This window comes from Sorex fumeus, unplaced genomic scaffold (assembly GCF_029834395.1).
Source record: "Sorex fumeus unplaced genomic scaffold, SorFum_2.1 ptg000122l, whole genome shotgun sequence".
In the NCBI taxonomy this organism is placed as follows: domain Eukaryota; kingdom Metazoa; phylum Chordata; class Mammalia; order Eulipotyphla; family Soricidae; genus Sorex; species Sorex fumeus.
In genome coordinates, this window is record NW_026606179.1 from 43,516,013 (window position 1) to 43,537,599 (window position 21,587).

Sequence of the window (21,587 nt, forward strand, 5' to 3'; positions counted from 1 at the left end):
GGAATCAATGAAAAGCAAGGTATAGTGAGATTCTTTTTGCAAAATGGAATTTTGCAAATCTATCCCATTGAAGTGATTTGAGAAACCCACAAAAGAAGCCTTTTGATGTAAATAAGTGAGATTGTTCTGGGTCTCTTTTGAGATATGTACCTAAAAGTAATTCACATCACCTATGGTCTATAAATATCAGATTTTGAGATTAGAAGAAAGTGTGATTTTGGAGTGGTAACTTGTGTAAAGGAGTCTTTATCTTAATCTCCAGAATGGTGATTAAAATGATATTTATATTATTGACATCAGCAAACCTGTGAAAACTTGTCTAATTGTCTAATCAATAACAAAGTTCAATAGTTTTCTTCTTCTGTTGTTTCTATTTACTTCTATGCCCTTATTTTTCCTTTTCCCTCGGAGGGGCAGGGTTCACAAAATCAAAGGAAACAACCACATTTCTGTGCCACAGTTCCTGTCATCTCTATTACAAATAAAACTTCCACTCTTTCCAGGAGCTATTTATTCTCATTTCTGCTAGAACTCATTGTTATAGATTAGTTTTGGATTGATAATCCAATCCCAGGATGTAAAAAAAAATAATAACAGAGGAGTTAGGGAGAGAATTCAGTGGACTGTAGTGTGTGCTTTGCATCCTATACAGAAGCCAGGTGTGATAAGCGCCTGCATCATATGGTATCCTGGACACTGCTGAGAGTAATCCATGACCACTGTGGTATATGTGAGAAGTGAGGAAGGAAGGAAGGAAGGAAGGAAGGAAGGAAGGAAGGAAGGAAGGAAGGAAGGGAGGGAGGGAGGGAGGGAGGGAGGGAGGGAGGGAGGAAGGAAGGAAGGAAGGAAGGAAGGAAGGAAGGAAGGAAGGAAGGAAGGAGGGAAGGAAGGAGGGAAGGAAGGAGGGAGGGAAGGAGGGAGGGAAGGAAGGAGTGAGGGAGGGAAGAGGGAGGAAAGGAGGAAGGAAGGAAATGCAAGCCAAAGAAAATTTTCCTTTATGTTTAAATATGACTATGGAGTAAAAGTTTCTAGTTATAAGTGAACTGGTTAGAAGAGAGTATTTTAAATTTATTAACTTTGTATCACCACATTACAACATTTGGGTATAGTTATAACTTGGTATGTGCAGTATGGAGAACTGGCTTAATGGTTTTTATTTATATGCTTCTACATTTGCAGTTCTTAACTCATCTTTGGAAAATCTTAAAGACACATTTGTCACTGTCTCACAGGTCACTCTGGAGTGCTTCTAGTTCCTCACTGAGCATATTGGTATTATCATTTTCTATACTGTCCACATGGGCTTAAATTAGATAGGTTGTAAAACTGTTTTCTAATGCTCTGATCCCGAAATCTTATCATGCACAAAAGATTGTCTGGAAATAATTAGTTATATGAAATGGACTGTAAAGAACTAGAGCTCTTTCAATTCAACACTGGCTTTGCAGTTACATCCCAGAAAGAATTACAGGAACATGGCCATGTCTTCTCGCACTGCTAGCATTGAGATTGTCCCTATCATTAATTCTTTAAGCTTTTCAAGTCAGTCATGGCAACTGAGAGCAAAAAAAAAAGATCTGCATTCCCATCCAGTGTCTCTCTGACATTAGAAACAAAAATTATATGATCCTTTTTCTGGAAAATAAATATTCTGGCATTGTCTTTACCCATCTGGAGAATGTCAAACTTACCCCACACCCTTGGTAAGTGTGGATTTTATTAGCCATATTTAAATGTGCAACCGTAACTGTTGGAACTTATAAGGCATTGCAAGACAATTTTGGAAACTGTTTGCCACACTCTTTGCATTTGGGACTGGGAATTCACATCTGGAGCTGGGCATAGGCGGGTACAATCAGCTATACCTTGTGACTGTTTTAAGCCCCATGCTCCAAGGATGGGGAAATGATGGAAAGTCTTTAGGTAGTGCCACCAATGACCAAATAGCAGTTGGTCACATTCAAGAGAAGCACCTAAACACCTGTGCTCTCTTTGACCCCGGCCATTCTTAAGCCAGTAAGAATGATTCATTTTAGTGTAATTTGCTTAGGGCTATAGATGAGACTCAAAGTGGTAGAACATAGACCTTGCATGGGTGGGGCCTTGCCTTCCATTCCCCACCCCATCACCTTTAGGAGAAAATCTGGAACCCCTCAGCACTACTAGTTGTGGTATACACAACTAATAACAGCAAAAATTCTTTATCTTGCTATATAGTTTAGTTGGTACCCTGGTACAAAAAAAAATGACCATCTCCGGAGGGTTAATATCAGATGATAGAGAACAAAGTCTTTACTCATGTGAACACTCTTACCTGATATGTCATTTTGTCCCTGGTCATCAGCAGCATTATACAGAATTTTTGGTGAGGTACAGAGCTTGAAAACCACTATGTGTCCTATGTCTTTCAGAGGATGACAATCAGTGCAAATATTTTCATGTTCAATAAACATGGATAGGTAAATCTCTCTCCTGACTACCAACATGTATTAAGTTCGTATCATACTAGTCCTCACCCCACCCCAAATAGCCATTTTTATCAAAAGACTTTGTAGGTGTTGATCTAGTTTAAACTCTTTTCCCTTCAACATTTGAATCTTTTTTAATGTATACAGCTGTGTATGAAGTTCAGGGGACATTGAACCATACCCACTATAGCTGAGGGTCCATTCCCGGTGGCACTGGGGAGACTATATTCGGTTCCAGGGATTGAATTTGGCCATCTGTAAGCATGACAAGAGCCTTAATCTCTGCTCTCTCTCTCCAGCCCCAAACATTTCAATTTTTTGTAACTATTTTCTTTGCTAATAAAATATTGCTGCAACCTTTGTAGTTTTACTTTAGTTATCATCTAATTCTTGTTGTTGGTATCCAGATGTTATCTTATGACCATATACCCACTATTAAGACTTGAACCTACAGGATCTTTAAATATGCATAAAGTTGAGTATCATGGGGGTTTTTCTAGATGTTTTCAGTAAAAGTAATCAATAGAAACTCTATTTTAACTAAAGCAGAGGAAGAAGATGGTAGATTTTGTTGTTACGGAAACCATTATTAAATAGATATCTGGGCCTATCTTTGTTGAGGGGGGGGCATAGCAGGCTGTGCCAGGCTTACTCCTGGCTCTGTACTCAGAAATCACTTCTGGTGGGACTCAGGAAACCATATTCAGGGTTGATTCCAGGCTGTGTCTGTCACATTCAGAGTAAGAACCTTACCCACTGTACTATCTCTCTGGTTCCATTGTTGAATATCATGAGGCCTCTCTTCTCTATTAGGCCCTTCTGCACTAACTTGTGAGTCGTTAATCTAACTAACTTGGGATAGGGGCTGTGTTTCATCAGTACCTGGTGCCTAATGAACACTTTGACAATTTGTGTGTGTGTGTGTGTGTGTGTGTGTGTTTGGGGGGGGGGATTTAAAACATAAAGACCTAAATAAATAAATAAGATGTTTTATATTTAAAATAATGACTGTGCAGAAGAAAAATTGCCAGTTAAATGTAATATTTGGGTAATTTCTTTTGACAAAAGACATTTGGAAATATTGAAGAGGGATATTAAAGATGCTAAGTACCTAGAAAAGTGAGACTACTGATCAGACTTCTGCAAGAATCTTTAGGAAAGGAAATTGCTCCACAACCCTTCTTGTAAATGGGGAAGGAGACTCACGCTTATGAATCTGTGTAAGCGATTTTCCCGCATTCACACCTAAATATGACAATGCTGAATTTTAGAATTTTAAGATAAGTGGACTATATGAAATGCCCCAATTTAATTATTTTCACCAACACTTGATTGTTCATGCCTTGTTAGGCCCTTTTTAAAAGTTTATAGCAGTGAACTTAGTCCTATACTCAGTTCCTCCCCACTTGGAGAGCTCCTTTTCTTTTCTCTACTACTTTCCTATAAACTTTTCTACTGCTTTTACATTTTCACTAGTTTTGGTAACACTGGAATTTGATTACTGAACTTTAATGCATTTCTGTAATTACAACTGGATTATCTATTTTATTTAATTGATTTATTTGGGAACATTGGGACACATCAATAGCTTCGGGAGACAGTTTCTAGCTCTGTGCTCAGGAGTGATCCCAGATGGTAATCAGCTGACCATGTATGGATGCTGGGATCAAACTGGAGCCAGCTAATGAATGGGAAATGTGTGTACTATTTCTCTGACCATCAATAATATTTTTAACTTGCTTTTGTTGTTCTTGTTTTCTTGATTTGTTTTTATTATAAATGGGGAAGGTGCTCTAGCTTATGAATCTGTGTAATCATTTTATTTATTTTTTACATATTGTGTCTTCTGTGCTAGCGTGAAGTATACATATATATCCTTAACTCTTTCACTGAGTTGAATGTAAGTTTCTGATATGTTTATGGTAGGTAAACCAAAATGACAAATGTTCTTCCTATGAGACTTGGCATTGTTGAAATAGAGAGTATATACCTTGGGAATAGCTCCGGAACAAAGTATTATGTTATGTATTAAGCTATATGAAATATATGTCTTTCCCAGCTTTAGAATGATCAGTGAGAAATATTTCAGTGTATCATGTCCCTTTTCTGTTGATAAATATTCCTAATCACTAAATTTATTATACTTAATCCAGCCAATAATTAATTAACAGTCTTTTAATTTTTCATTTTCTTTTTAGAAATCTAAAAATATCAATTAGTCTGACTGGACCTTTGCTGCTTTAGACTAAATCATGTCTCTTGTAAATTTTATTGACTCATACATACTATATGACAAATAATAGTATAGTGTAGGAAAAGGTTCTAAGTGGCTCTTTACATATTTATTTGAAGAATTTCTACATAGTTATAATTTCTATCATACACTATATGACAGGAATCATTATAAGAGTCAGAATATCTGTTTTTGAGAACCAAATCCTATCCCAATGATCCCAATGCCTACAAATTGTCCCACTAATGACATTCTTGTTGAAGTAGAAGAACTCTAAGGATCATTTTTTTAATTGGTTTGTTTGGGGGAGAAAATTTCAGGCCGCACCCAATAGTGTTCATATTCTTTGGTCAGAAATGAACCTAGGTGGTGTGCTGGGGCTCAATCCATGGTCAGTCACATACAAGATCAGTACTATCAACTCTATAGTAATGGGCCATATGGGTTTTCTTGAATGTCATCTTTATTTCATCCTGTGTATCCAGTGTTGCTGTGATTGCTGCTAGTTATATAGTCAAATGACTGAATTTCATCTATTCTAAATTTTTTATTCATTTTCCAGTGTGTCTCTTTAATTGGCACATTTGCCATATATTTCATATTTATTTAGCATTTCTGACACACAGTCTCAGTCTCTCCTTTCCATGTATGTCTTCCTTCACTCTTTATTTCTCTAAAAACTATACTACTGCTAAACCCTGTCTAGAAACGAAATTGTACTACTCTTGTGTAGATTCCAGTGTTTCACAGTGGAACGAGGAAAACTGATTATTTCCCTTTGTGTAACTTGATCTTCCTGACAAGAAAGTTGTAAGAATTTCTCTTTAAGAGGCCAGGGATTTCCCAGTTATACGTATGCATATGACATTTCTCATCAATATTCCCTGGATTTCAACTTGTTCTTTCATTTTGCAACTTAAATCTTTATGAAAAGTTTTTGTTTCTCTGAATTTAGAAGAGATTCAAGAGGACAGAAAGAAGTGGAAAGGACAGAAAGTATTCTATGGTATGAAATGGGGTATCCCAAGCCTAAGGGAAGCATTTCTCTAGATATATACATTTACAGGGCTAGAGAGATAGTACAGCATTTGTGGTGTTTTCCTTTCATGCAGCAGACACGAGTTTGATCCCTCCCATACCATGTGATCTCCTGAGCCCTGCCATGAGTGAACACAGGATGTAGAACTAGGAGTAAAACCTGGATATCACAGGATATGGCCCAGAAAGTTTTAAAAATTTTATTTGCATAGAATTTCTGGGAGAGCCGGGCAAGCTATCGAGAGTATCCTGCCCGCACAGCAGAGCCTGGCAAGCTACGTGTGGCACATTCATTATGCCAAAAACAATAATAACGGCCTCATTCCCCTGACCCTGAAAGAGCCTCCAATACGGCAGTGTTGGGAAAACAAGTAAGGAGAGACTGCTAAAATCTCAGGGCTGGAACAAATGAGATGTTACTGGTGCCCGCTTGAGGAAATCGATGAACAATGGGATGGCAGTGATGATACAGTGATTTGCATTTAGGTGGGTCCACAGAATCTATTCCATGGCCTCATTTTTTAAAATTATACATTTTACATTGTGCTTTTTTGTTTTATATTTTAAGATATCTATCCTAATTAGTTTGCTTTGCCCCCCCTTTTTTTCCAACTCTGATGATTCTCTCCTTCAGTTTGATTGAAAACATTGGCACAGAAATTGTCTTTTGTTTTCTTTTGCTCTTTTGGTCATATCAAGTGGTCTCAAGGGTCACACCTAGTTTTTCTTGGGGACCGTGGAGTGCAAGGGATTAAACCTGACTACTCTATTGACCCATCTGTATGGTCCCAGAAATCACTAGTATTATTTTTGGAGAAATTAGAAAATGATTGCTATGTTCTGTTCTAAGTTGCCATTTAACTCCTCTAACTCCTTTGAGTTTCTGTATCATTGAATTTATGTTCTGGTTTGTTCTGACTGATCTTTGTATTTATAGATTCTGGGCGTCTTTGATTTATTTGTCTAAAGAGTCTAAGCTTTGATTTCTTGAGTACTCAAAACCCAGTAAAAAGTAGACAGCTAGGTGTTTGCTGTAAAATGTTCTGTTCTTCATTAAGTGTTTCACAAGAAATCCTTTAGCTGATTCAGGTCTGCTTTCTCTGTCTCAATAGCCAGGAGGACTCTATCTCCACTGCTAATTCTTGGGCCTTCAAAGCATCATCATGCCCAGAAACTCACAGGACCTCTAAGGGTTCACAGAACTTCTAAGGGTTCACACAAAAGTGAGCACCACTGATTTTTCCAGACCTGACATATCTGATTCACTTTGAAGGATTTTGATTTCTCTCACCATCTCAGTAGACCGAAAATACCATTCACCTGGGCTACTACAACTGTTCCTATTTAGGAGCTAAAGAGATATTATGGTGAAACCCAGTCACAAAAATTTGTAAATCTACAACTGTACCTCATGGTGTTTCACTAACAAAATTTTTTTTAAAAAATGTAAATGATGGAGAATGGGCACTGGTGGAGGGATGGGTACTGGATCATTGTATGACTGAAACCACAAAATTTGTAAGTCTACAACTGTACTTCATGGTGTTTCACTAATGACATTTTTTTATTAGTGAAAAAAATATAGGGTGTTTGCCTTGCACGCAGCCAACATGGCCGACACAGGTTCGATTTCCAGCATCCCATATGGTCCCCCGAGCACCGCCAGGGGTGATTCCTGGGTGCATGAGCCAGAAGTATTGATCCTTTAGCACAAAGCCAGCAGTAAGCACTGAGTTCTACTGAGTGCGTAAAAAAAATAATTTCCAATTGGATTTCCTGCTTTCATTCTTTCATCCCCTTCTATCTCATTTACTGCTTTCATTTGGATTTCCTATAATCTCAATTCCATGCCTTAATAGGAATAATCCGTTGAAAAATAAAATCCAGATTTCTTTGCACTGTGGTCCCTTGAGTTGACTACTCTAACACATACAATAAGTCTGACTCTATATTCTGGTTGACTAGGACTTGTATAATAGGGTTTCTACTTGTCACTGCACATTGCATAGTAATTTCATTCTTGTCTCTGAAACTCAGTGTCCTTTTTACTTCTTGCATATTTCCATTGGCTTGGTACAGCAGAATGATGAACACAAGCATTTCCAAGACCTTTTATAATGGTTTTCTTCTATCATGGAAACTTCATTTGGCAACTCAACAATCATTGTTATTGATCTATGTCAAATACTCCATATATTTTATGTTCTGTCAGATTACCTTCACTTCTTTAATTTTCATACACTTATATTTGATGTGAATCAGCTCCTTGAAGAAACACAAATTCCTGACTTAGTCACTGATTTATTCCCTGTAGAAACATTAGGAGAAAATCCTTGGCACACACTTTTAAATAAAATAGGATATTGAAAGTTTTCTTACAAGTATAATTTCATATGCTAAAAAGAACTTATATCCAGGCCTTTGCAAGATCTCTTGTATGGTATGGTATGGTAATAGTGTATTACCATCATAGCTCATGTGTTGAAAAAAATTGAAACATATTTTATTCATTTATCTGTAATATGTTTATTTGTTGCTGTCTCTGATCTATCTAGATAAGCCACTCACTTATGCAAAAATTCGAGTTGAAACATGGTATAATTTTCGAACTTCCCCGGGCAAATTAAAGAAAACCTAGAAAAGCAGTAAGTGGAGTTATAGTCAGGGAAAAAGGAGTATATTAGGAAGAGGGTATTGTTTCATTGACACCTACAGTTCTGTGTTTAGCTAAAACATAGTTGTCCAAATCCTGCCCAAATTTATGAGGACTCGTAGGATAGGCCTGGGTATTCTTGCCTGTGCAGAAGAGAGTTGAAAGAATTTAAATGAACCTGCAGGGACCTCTCATTTTCTTTCGTTGTCCTCTCAGTTCATTGATACATTTGTTTTCTGCAGTTTTCCCCCTTGACAGCATCCTGTGTTATTCCTCCTAACAACTCTTCTTCTGTGATCTGTGGATAGTAATAGAGAGATCTATTATCTATTAATAAAGATACCTGCAAGAGATAATACTTACATACAAGATGTGAGTCATAAAAGGGTAGGTAACTCAAGTGGGAGAAAGAGTACCCACAATTCTTCCAGCAAATTCCTACAGGCCGGGAAACCCAGATGACACTGTAAATAAAGTGTATTTATTTATGCAAGGGGGCATACATATAAAACACATTATCTTGGAAGTGTGCCAGAAGACTGGAGTTAAATTCCTATCTCTGTCATCTCGTAAATATGGAAAGAAACCCTGGAAAAATGGTTGAAACTCATTTTCCTCACTCCAAAATCATACCAGTTATTTGTAGAGTGACTTACAAATAATTACCACTGTCCAGGTCTTTTTGTGTTAAAACTTGTGATGTTATTCCCAAAATGTAGTGCTTGGTAGCATTTCCTTCTAATTTTAGGAAACATGAAGGTTATTTCTGTTGCACCGATTTTTCAGTTATCACATTTTGATTAAACTTCTTCATGGAGCCAATGAGTCTTCCCTTGGAGAATCTGAATTCCTCCTCAGTGTCTCCATATCGGTGTTTGTAACATAGCATCTATTTATTATCATTACAAGCCTTGCATTATAATTCTAGAGGCCGGTGTTTAAAAATCAAAGTTCTGAAACCTTAATGTCAAATCACCTCAAGTTTAAATTTATATTCAAATGTTATTGATGGCACTGATTGTCTCTACTAATTTATATGGGAGTTATTAACTCCATTTTTTAAATTTGTTTGTTTTGGTGCCATACTAGCTGATGCTTAGAGCTTACTCCTGACTCTCAAGGATTACTCCTGGAGGGATTCTAGAGATTATATGGGGTGTCGGGGATCAAATCCGTGTTGGTTACATACAAGGCAACTACCCACTGTACGTTGACTTTGGCCTATTAACTCCATTTAGTAATAAAAAGAAATATATTTTTAGATGCTCATATTTAATCATCCCATATCAATATTTTATAGTCTAATTTCTTAGCTGGTTGATACTCAATGTATGTAAGAGGTATAAATTTTTCCTTTTAAATAATCTGCCAGGCCAGAGAGATTTTAAATTATATAACTCTATGGTAGGATTGGGACAAAAATACTGAGACTAGAATATATTAAATATCAAGTGTATATGCTTTTTAAAGCAAGTATACAATTTGATACATAAATTTATTTTGACTATATTGTAAATGATAAAATATGTCTACATTAGTAATAAAAATTTTGTTTACTACTTCTACCATCAAAGCACTAACAACAATGACAGCTTTGCCATACTGTTTGACTAACTACGTAACTTTGCAAAGCAGTGTGGTATAGCAAATATAGCAGTCCTAGAATTGAGGGGTATCAAGTATTTGAGAAATATTCCCTGCAAATTTTCTGTTCACATATTTTCTTTACATTGCACAATAGTACAAAAATACCTGAGTCCAGTTTTGAAATGTATGCATTTGATTTTAATCCCAAATATCATAATTCATTATTTTGTTGTTAAATAAAAGTCTTCAACTAAAACCTTTTACTTTCAATCCAATTCCTTGCAAATTCAAGGTTAGATTCAGATAAAAACTGTCATAATTCCAGGTTTCTTGAAGTGTACAATATTGGAAGATGAACAAGCATAAACATATCCCCAATAACTCCACTGGGTCTGTATAGAATATAAATATTTGTGTGTATATATGCATACACACATATGTATTCTTTCCAATGTTGTTGTTCATGTTTAAATTGTGCATTTAGAGAGCTTTTATAGTGATGCCTACTGTTGCCTTATCTTTTTGACTGACAATGATGGGATTTCAGTCATGCTCAGCTTTTCTGACAGTGCCAGTGATGGGATTTTTTGAAATCTTATTACTGGTTGCACTGCCCTGATCTCAGATGGAACTTTCAATCAAAAAGGCAATCAGAAGGTTATACATTTGTGAGTTTCCCTGCAAAGCCTGTGATCGCATAATACAACTTGTTGGAAGGGCCTCCCTGCCTCCAGTCCTTATGTGGCTATAAAGAGTAATTGGCTACTTAGCTCTCAGCACCCGGTTTTCCTTCTCCAAAATACAGCAGAGCCCAGATCTCTGTTAAGTCTCAGTGTGGAATCTGGCTGTTCCTTAGAGATTCCCCAGTCTCATGCAGAGTTTTATCTAACTTTAAGCAACTGATTAAGCCAGCTCTCCCAAAGACATATTTGCCCCTTTCTAAACATTTTCATTTCACTAATAATGCCAGTGGACCTGTTTCATTTTGTTTTATGTATATACAAACACATTCCCCCTAACAATTTCACTGTAGTATTCATATTTGAGAAACCGAATTCTGTATGACAAGGTCAACATTGGAATTTTAATGTCTAGCATATCTTAATCATCTGATATTAAATAATTTCAATCTTAGGGGGCTAGAGACATAGCAAAGTGGGTTAGGGTATCTGCCTTGCACGTGGCTGACTTGCGTTTGATTTCTTGCATCCATAAAGTTCCCAGAACACCACCTGGAGTAATTTCTGAGTGCAGAGTCAGGAGTAACCCCTGTGCATCGCTGGGTATGATCTACCCCCGCAAAAAAAAAAAAGTGAAAAAAATTTTAATCTTAGGAAAATTGTTTTCCTAAACTATTATTTTAAGTACCTATTTCTTAGTATTTCAGGGAAGTTTTTCTCAACTGTTTACCAACCATACATCCTTTTTGACCATGTTTACTTTCTGTGCCCTTTGTTCTACTGGTTATCTCTCTACGTGCCTTGGACCCTGATTTATTTGATTTTCACCTGCAGCTTCCTTGGAATATCCAAGGAGTTTCTAGGGTAGAGGGCATGTATGACTCCCAGTTGAGAAATAACATTCTAGATGTATATAGAGATGTTTAATGGACATGTTTTATAATAGGTCAAATAGTGGATAGTGTTGAGGCTGAATGGATTCTCTGTGCATTCAGTCATTCAGAGACACATGAGTTCCTCAAAGAGGAATCTTAAATGTGGGATAGGTAGGAGATCATTTTGTCTAACTTGACTTTAAGACAGCAGTTCTTGTCCATTTGGCAGATAACAGTAGGGTAGGAATAAGTTTCACTGATAGAAAATGACTGATGCATGTGATACAATAAAGACTTGCAGATACATTAAAATGCCTATGGTCACTAAATGTCATCTTAAAAATAACCACACATGTATATGTAATACAGAGAGAAATGTGGCAATGAGCAGTGTATTAAGACAAATAAATAATCACTTGAATATAGTGCACTGTACATGCTACTTAAATAATGAAGTATGGAGTACTAAAATTCTTTTTAAAAATTGAGAATCCCATCAATCTATTTTACTTGAGGAAGTCTTGTGAATTCTGTTGCTTAATTATAAAGTATAAAGAAAGTGTGTGTGTGTGTGCACACACACTGGTGCGTGTGTGTGTGCTTAGATTATCATTTAAATTCAAAGTATTCTTAAAGTATAGTTTTGGCTCTAATATAATAGCACAGCGGTTAGGGCATTTGCCTTGCACACAGCCAACACAGGTTTGATTCCTCTGTCCCTCTCGTAGAGGCTAGCAAGCTACCAGGAGTATCCTGCCCGCACAGCAGAGCCTGGCAAGCTTCCCGTGGCATATTCTATATGCCAAAAACAGTAACAACAAGTCTCACAATGGAGAGATGTTTCTGGTGCCTGCTCGGGAAAATCAATGAACAATGGGAGGACAGTACTACAGTGCAGTGCTATAAAAATGTAATTGCTTATTTTATTCCAGACTATAGTACCTTAAATGAATTTTGAAGCACAAACACTGGTTTGATGGTGGCAAAGAAAGCAAGAGACCCACTTTTACTCTTTCTGAAAAACTGAATTTTGAGACACATTTTACTTTACTTTTGAGACACCTAGTATAATAAAATATAGTTTCATACCCACAAAAACTACCATGTGAAAGATTTTCTCATTGACTACCAAAGTTGGAGAATGTTAGTGTTGTACAGCTGAAATGAAATGTAATGTTTCATTAGATGTGTTTGCATGGCTGTAATAAATGGCATTTGACTTAAAAGTACACTAGAAATGAATCTGATATGGAATACATGAGTACAAATATTGTACCATCACATCTTGGTTTATAAGTTACAAGGTAGTGAGAATATTATTTGTGATAGTGAGAATAACCAATAAAAATATTGGTTACATTTTTCTCTACTGCAGATAATCAACAGTGACCAAGTACTTTTTAAGCATGTATGTGTGTGAGTGTGTGTGTGTGTGTGTGTGTGTGTGTGTGTGTGTATGTGACCATAAGGGGTGCCAGGAATCAAACTCTGGCTGGTTGCCTGCAACACAAGCACATTATTCACTGTACTGTTCCTCCAGCCATAGTTCTGTTATGTTTTGAAGTCACCAGGGACCATCAACTTGACCTCAAGAAAACAACCTTTGTGAGGATATATATTTATATACATATATATATATATATATATGGCATCATTATTGAGCAACAGAATTCATTAAGGACCCAATTAAGTCAATGGCTATTTATATATCCTAAGTATAACATTTTAACATTTTGTTTTTGTCACAGTGAAGGCAGCGTCCAGAAGGCAGCCTCCCAATTTCAGTTTTCTGCAGCATCTCAGGCAACTCCCAGCCAATGAGATGTAAGGAGAAGTAGACCCTGATTACTTTTTCTCAATGAAAAACCAGGTGGTCTTTAACTCAAATATATTTGCTACAACAGGTTTGCAAAGCCTGTGTTGCAACTGAAGACTTCCTTGCCAATTTCTGCTCCTGGTTTTACCTATGGGAGGTCTGCACCCCTGTCTGGTGGCTTTCTTCTCACATATGTTATTCTATCTCTTCTTCAGCATCTTCTTTCAGGGAGACTCAGCTCACACAGAAGGACTAACTTGGGTATAAATGTGTTTAGACCACCATTTCCTTTTAATGTCCCTAGAGCAGACTGCTGTGTGATCCTTGCCAAGCAATTTCTCTTCTCTAGTTCTTCATCATAAAGACTCTTACAAATCAAAGCAATTCTTGGGATGAACGTGGTTGAACAGACTAGAGAGAGTGGATGGTGGCTAATGGATCTTCATCTTATTGAGGTGGGGGAAAAAAGTGATGACAACAAAGGTATTTATAAAAATATATTTCACAAAGTAGGAAACAATACAGGAGTTCTCTGAATACAATACATGGAGTAAATAAACAATATTGCATTAAAGCAAAGTAGAAAATTAAAATGATCTGCATGTTTTACTTGAGTTTTTATCATACATTTTCTACTCCTACATGGCAGGTTTGCATTACAAATCGACTATGCTCACATCTTCTAGTGCTGATCTCTTTTGGAGTCTAAGACATTCTGTGCATCACCATGAAAATTGGGGAGAGAAGGTACTAAAAACGGAAGCAGTAAAATTATGTACAAATAAGTTCCTGCTCTAAAACAGTGTGTGTGTGTGTGTGTGTGTGTGTGTGTTGAGGGGAGAGGGGGCAACTTGAAGCATGTTTATTGGGCAGGGCAGGTATCTAAAATTCTAGCGCTTAAATATTCACATGAGTCAATATACTTTCAGATGTTTGTGCTTGTAGTAAAAACACCAAATACTAGGATTATGAACAAAATAGAAAACAGTCCAAAAATTTCTCTGGGAAAATGCTGTTCCTGCCATCACCAGTCACAATAACACATGTCTACTCTAAAGAGACTATTAGCTCCCCTTTTGATAATATTGCCTGCCATACTCATCTCATCAAAATGTACATGTATTAAACATTCAATTGTATATATATATATTCATATAAAAACAATCTAAAGGATTATAATGGATATAATTTAGTTTTATTTCCCATATAGCCCCTTAATCTATAGATTACCAACCTTAATAAATAAAAGCATTAATGGACATCAATAAAATATTTATTTTGAGGATTAAACAAATAAATTCACGCGCTAGCAATAAAACCATCTGTCTCTTATGTAGTCCACTGTGTGATACAGTAAATCTTTGTGTCCTCGTGGAAGAAGATGAAGTGGGGGGAGTGAGGAGAAATCCTGCTTCCAGAAAGCAAGCCTGTTGGAATGGGATTTCTCTCCTCCCACCACTGGGTTGGCACCCCCCACCCTGGAATGGATTACGAACATGTGAATATTTTAAGGCTTGACACAATATTTAAAGATGCTATTCAGTCTCAGATGAGTGGGGCCACCAATTATGTACAATGTGTGGTCACCGTACCGTATAATCTAGGAGGCCTCTCAAAACTCCAAAAAGTCACAATGTACAGCAGACCAAGTATTGCTTTATCAATTGTGGCGGGATCCTTATTGGCGAAGGGGAAAAAAACCATTTGCATTTATAAAAATCCTTTGCAGAAGACACATATCAGCAGCAAATTCCTTGCAGGTCCATTTTTTTTTCTAAGAAAGCACCTTTTAATTTTGATTTTTTTTCCTCTTTGCAAACCATTTCTCTAATGATTAGCCAGGATCCCAATCTTTGTCTGTGGTAGTCAGTTATATATCAAAATATCCAAGGACTTCTAGACACTCCACATACTTTAATTCACACTCCACAAGATTTATCACCTCCTAACATATACTTTTTATTTTATTATAATTTTTTTGGTTCAACATTAAAATGTAGTTGAGTTTATAGATGATTGGTGCTAAACTTGCCTCTAAAACAAATAGCCACATTGGTTGTGTATCTAAGGGGAGTGACCCTAGAATATTACAGAATGCTCAGTTCCATCGATTTATTTATCATCCACTGTCAAGTTTCTTTGTCACTTTCACCCACAGAGTAGAGTTCACCCAGTCTCTTAAAGCGGGGACCCCAGTCACTGAGGTAGTCAAAATTCTGGTCTGAGTCTGAGGTGGTAGACTCCAAGGAGCTGAGGGAGCCGGCCACGGACCCTCGGCCTTCATAGCCATAAATCTGAATGGAGTCATATGGTGGGGCCGTGGGGTCATTATCTGCCTCATGGAGCCGCACATTTATAAATTCATCAACATCAACACCATTCGGAACTGGAGCGAGCCCTTGCCTTGGCATAAACTGCAAATCTGGTTTAATATCCTTACGGGGTAAAAAGCCATTAATTCCATCTGGATTTTGTAAAGTGGCGATGTCAAAAGCCTCGGTGTCTTCCTCTCCTCCTCCTTCGTCATCATAACGAATGATGTTTTCTCGCACATCTTCATCATCTTTAATAATTAATGGCTCGTTCTTATGCCGCCGCAGAGTTACAAACAGCACCACGATAACTGCAGGAAAACCAGGAGAGAACAATTAGTCAGAACCAGCAGGTAACTTTGCAAGCAACCCGCAGTGCATGTTAGACCACAGGGACATCTTTTAAACACTTGGTGAGCATATGACTTTTAATGACATTTCCTTGGGAATGGGCTTTTTTTTGGTTTTTTGTTTTGGAAGGAAGGAAGAGGACTGAAATTTGTGTGAGTACTATTCCAGATTGCTTCTGCATACTAAATGGTGAGGTATGGGCTTCAAAGAGTAAGTGACATTCATTCCTAACAAAAGCTGCAATAAACACTACTGTCAACTCTAGAGTAAATGGCCCCAAATAGAAGGCAGCACAGAGCATATTTAATACCATTTGGTTCTATGCCTTTCTTCTAGAAAGAAAAGGGAACAGACTATCTCTTTTCTGAAATATATATGTACATATACATATGTATATACATATATATGTGTGTGTGTGTGTGTGTGTGTGTGTGTGTGTGTGTGTGTATCACTTATTCAAGAGTCATTTGGATCAAATAATGTCAATTCAAAGCTGAAGGAATTTATTTAGATCAATGTCAATTTGGCAAGAACAACTTTGTTTGTTTGTTTGAAAATTGTTTCTGCCCTATCTGAGAAAACAGGCCAAAGATGGCAAAAGGGTAAAGGACTTCTACTCTGATAGTCAGATAAGTCAAAACAAACCTGAGTTAATGTGGTAAGACATGTCTAGAAATTATTCTTAAACCTTTGCATTGGGTAAGTATGGCCAATATTACTGGAGAGGTAATACCTTCTATTAAGAGCAGGATAAAATAAATAAATAAAATTTTAAAAAAGAGCAGGATAAAGCAAAACTTTCCTTATGGTATATGTATCTACTGTCTTATCTCTTTCTACCCCTGACCGTTTTTAAATTGTATTTTAATAGAAAAGTTCTAGAATTTTTTTTTAATTTGTCATCTTTGTTGGAACTTGATTTTTATGTCAAGAAAAATTTCTGAGGAACACAAATAATTTTAAGTAAATTTTTAAAATTGATTTTCTTGTTTCCTTTTTATCTCACCAAAGTTTGTGACTAGTTAGACTCAACAATCATTTCTGTATTATTTAAATCATGCACTCTAGCTAGAGAGATAGTACAAGGGGTAAGGTGCATGGTTTGCATGAGGTCAAACCCAGTTCAAACTTCAGCCCCATATATTTCCTCCCAAATACCATCAGTGCAGAGCCAGGATTAGTCTCTGAGCATGACCAGGTATAGTCCAAACTGCATTCCTCCCACCCAAAATAGATCAAGAAGTATTTGGGACAGAGGAGATTCCCCTATTTTAGCAAGAGGGTGGGTATTAGGGAGTATATATGTCTTCTACCATAAGAGATGCTGCTGTAAAAATAAAGCTCAGTCCCCACATCCTGAGGAGTCTGCTTGTTCATTGATAATAAGATTGAAAAAGGCATTACTCCATAACTTAGAGGCCAGCCTGGTATTCTAGGGGAAAGGACAATTCAGATAGAAACGGGAACACCAAGTGGAGGGTGTTTGGAGGATCCTCCCAGGAGGGGAGATGCAGGTTGAAAGTAGACTGGACTGAACATGTTCGCCACTCAATGCCTCTTTTGCTGGTCACAACACCCAAAAAGAGAGAGAGAACAAAAGGGAATGCCCTGCCACAGTGGCGGGGGGAGGGGGGGGGGATGGGGGATGGGGGGGTATTATCCTGGTGGTGGAAAATGGGCACTGGTGGAGGGATGGGTATTTGATCGTGGTATGACCGAGATCCAAGCACAAAAATTTGTAAATCTACAACTGTACCTCATGGTGTTTCACTAATAATTAAAAAAAAAAAGAAGAAAAGAAAAAGGCAAGACATGCTCCTCTTCAAGTGAACATTATCAAAACCCTTATTCTCCTCTTGAGTGATGCCACTTTGTAGAAGCATAAGGGGGCTTTCTTGTCCTAAAAGAATACTGAAACCTGGCTATCCTTTGTTATAATCATTTATGAACCAGAAAAAAATGGTGACCATTAGTCAATGGAGGAAATACGTACCTAGCAGCAAAATGATGCATGCTAATATGGCAATTAAGGCGCCCATACTGAGTCCAATCGGAAGGACATAAGCTTCAACATTACAAGACTGGACAACACCATCGCTGCTGCAGCCACAGACCCGGATGGTCAGGGTACTGGTGCTGCTCAGAGGAGGATTCCCACTATCACTGATTATGATTGGTAAAAGATAGACTTCTTGCTTCTGACGGTTGAATCCATTATGCTTTGCCAAAATGCTGAGGGAATTATCTGGAAAAGGTGAAAATTACAATAGTTTGCATCATTTCATAATGGCTGCTCAAACAACACTTGTTTTTCTAGTTCATAAATCCTCTGCAAACCTTCCAGAAAATCCTAACTCCAATGGCCGAGTGGGCGCTTTCCTTTACCACTCTTCGCTCTTTCCCAGTTAGAATGGACCAACATATCTATGCCCTAATGAATTTAGCGCATCGGGTCCCATGAGGTACCAAGTGTAATTTTACCTTTGCCCAATAAATACCAAAGATTAATTTTACAAAAGTAGTCTTCAACTGTCCCTTCAGGAGACACGAATTATTCTCCATAAATAACTAAATTTCTCTCATTTATTTTACTAATGCAAAATTATTCCAGTAGAGTTTCATCACATTTGAAAATAACTCTGAGTTAAAGGATAGCCTATGTCACAATATGGGATACCAAAAAAAATACTTTGTTGACTGCCAGGATACCTAAAAAGAATTATCATGCCCTAGAGAATTTATACTAAAACAGAAAGTCTTATTTATTGCCAATTGGAGGAGCTATGTAATGTATATTAAAATTGTTCTAGTGAAGACTTATAGTGGATACTGTCACTGTTACTGTCCTCACATTTTTCATCAATTTTCTCGAGTGGGCCCAGTAATGTCTCCATTGTGAGACTTGTTGTTACTGTCTTTGGCATATTGAATACATCACGGGTAGCTTGCTAGGCTCTTCCATGCCAGCAAGATACTCTCAGTAGCTTGCTGGACTCTCTGAGAGGGGTGGAGGAATCGAACCCAGGTCAACCAGATTGGCTGCATGCAAAGCAAACCCCCTACCTGCTGGGCTATCGCACCAGCCCTGTAGTGGATACACAAGAATAAAATAAGAAGTTACAGAAGTAGGTATTCCATTTTACATGTGTTAATTAATTATATAAAGATTTTATGTTGATGATCTGGAGCAATGCTTAAGGACTTTCAAATAATACTTAAGGCCATATCAGTTCAAGGTAAAACTGGTCAGTGAGAAGTATTTGACTGTGAGCCAAATGGTGCTCAAAACTACATTCTTAAAATAATTTTTTTGTTAATCACCCATAGCTCTTAATTATGACTATACCATATATACATATATAATACACTTTATCATTATTCATGTTAATTCTATAAAAATCATGTCTTTACAAAATGGAAATACTGATTCTCATGCTGATATTCCAGCCAAAAGCAAATAAACATAATTTTGATTAATGTGTATAGTGTTATTTGAGCAAAATTACATTTCCTTTGAAAATTTTCTTAAATACTGGCAAGTATTTTGCTGGCCACAGAAAAGTTGGTACCTCATTGTCACTCATTAAAGAAAGGATTCCAAACCATTACTGTGTAATTTCTGGTCATCAGTGTCCTATTGGTCACCAGAAGACTCAAAATACATTAGCAGATTTTCCATGAGTATATATTAATGTGTTAAGTCTTCTGTACTATATAGTGTTACATCAGTATTTTTTAAAATGATGGCCATTACCACAACTGGCAGTATAAATTATATTTATTTTTGCTTTGTTTAATACATAAATCTGCCTAAAATGTCGTACTAGTAAGCAACCACTCGATTGAATTAATCATTTTTTAACTGTGCCTTATTCATAATTTGAAAAGTAAAAAGAGATCTCAAATTGAGCTAAGCAGTAGTATTCCAAATAATCCAGTAGCATTTATTTTCATAACCAAGAAAGAAATACCACTAAGCTAAAAGCTGTAGAACATTATCTCAAAACAGATATAGGATATATAGCTGTGTTATATTTTCAGAAAGCATGTGACAAGTTGAAGTACAGTTAATTAGTACAAGGAACATTTCTGGATGATTTCATATACCATAGCTCAAAACAAAAAATGAGAATTGTTCTTCAATATGCAATTAATAAAATTACAATGAGGCCTTTGTCTTTTTGTGGCTGACATTATTTATATGAAAAACTATCGTTACATATTCTCTGTAAAACAATCTATAATGATAATTTAGAAACTGCAATAGTACTATTACTCATTATAGAACAAAACTATCTCCTTTATTATTAGTAAAGCATTGTCAGGTCTATGATTCTAATTCTAGACTCATATTTTCATATTACTCCTGGTATCTGCAAATGCTATTTCCCTCTATAGATAGATACCATCCGAGAAAAGAAAGTCATTTTTGATAAAAATTTCCTGGTAGTTCCACGAATACTCTCTTCCCTATTTTCCTATTTTTATTTTAACCACTTTTTGATTAATATTTATATTCATTAATAATTTTATTGAGGCATTTCATTAGGCCAAAAATTATATATAATAGAAAAATAGATATAGCAGTTTAGTATACAATTACATTTATATATATTTAAGCTACATGTTATAAATATAAACTATAAAATTGTAGTTTCTGTAAAACATGGCAACTTTTTAATTACAATTTTAATTTTAATATTTTCTTCAAAGCATGCCTTTTTTTATTTACATTTTAATTTCAATTTAGCCATTTATCTCCTTTATGCTTAGTGTTTCATCCTTAAATTAAAATGATTAGTAATCTAAAATTACTTTTCATAATGTTTCCTTCCACATTTAAACAATTTGTATGCAATTGATATTTTTGTACTGATTATTGATTTTCCCAAGGTTAATTATACAGTAACTTATCCCTTGCCCACTGATCTTCAATGTTTAGTCTCTCACAAATCAAAATTGTGCACATTTACATTCTTTTAAGGATTCTTGATTGCATCCTGATGTTCTGTCTTTCTTTTATTCTGCATCAATTCCATGCTTATAATGGATGAAAACATTATAATAAATCTTGATGGTTGATGTATTTTTTCCCTGCTTTTTATAAAGAGTGTTTTGACTATTCTTATTTAATAGCTAATCCTTTGTAGATGCAGCTTTAGATTATCAGGTTCCATGATAATTCTTGGAAGAACTTAGTGAAATTATATTAAAATATAATCATTATTGGAAGGTACTAGCTTAATGATATTTATTCTTTATATCAAGAACATAAATTCTTTATTTTCTTTAATATATGTTGACACAATGCTTTATTTTAGCTACATAAAATTTTCACCTCTTAGATTTCTTTTTGGTCCTAGAGATATTTTGTTGCTTGCATAAAGAGTATCTTTAAAAATTATACTTTTGGACCAGAGATAGGGCACTTGCCTTGCATACAGCCAACCAGGTTTCAATACCCAGCAACCCATATGGTCTCTGAGCTGTGTCAGGAGTGATCCCTGAGCACAGAGCCAGGAGCAAGCCATGAGCTTTGCCAGTGGTGGCCCCCAAACTAAAATAAGGCCCTCC

At 36.4% G+C, this 21,587-nt stretch overlaps 1 protein-coding gene across 6 annotated transcripts in view; it reads right to left on the reverse strand.

The window, feature by feature from the left end:
• Window positions 1–8,329: 8,329 nt before the first annotated feature.
• Window positions 8,330–21,587, reverse strand: part of CDH8 (cadherin 8) — a 431,289-nt gene continuing 418,031 nt past the window's right edge. For 3 of the 6 annotated variants that reach the window (XM_056135707.1, XM_056135706.1, XM_056135705.1), the window contains 2 exons: window positions 18,007–18,258; window positions 14,223–15,973 (listed from right to left, as the gene is read on the reverse strand). In XM_056135707.1, the coding sequence (XP_055991682.1) occupies window positions 15,480–15,973; window positions 18,007–18,258 (746 nt within the window). In that variant the 3' untranslated portion in view covers window positions 14,223–15,479. Of the gene's footprint in view, window positions 8,713–14,222; window positions 15,974–18,006; window positions 18,259–21,587 lie in introns of those variants that run through there. The other 3 variants (XM_056135708.1, XM_056135711.1, XM_056135709.1) reach the window with 3 other exon arrangements.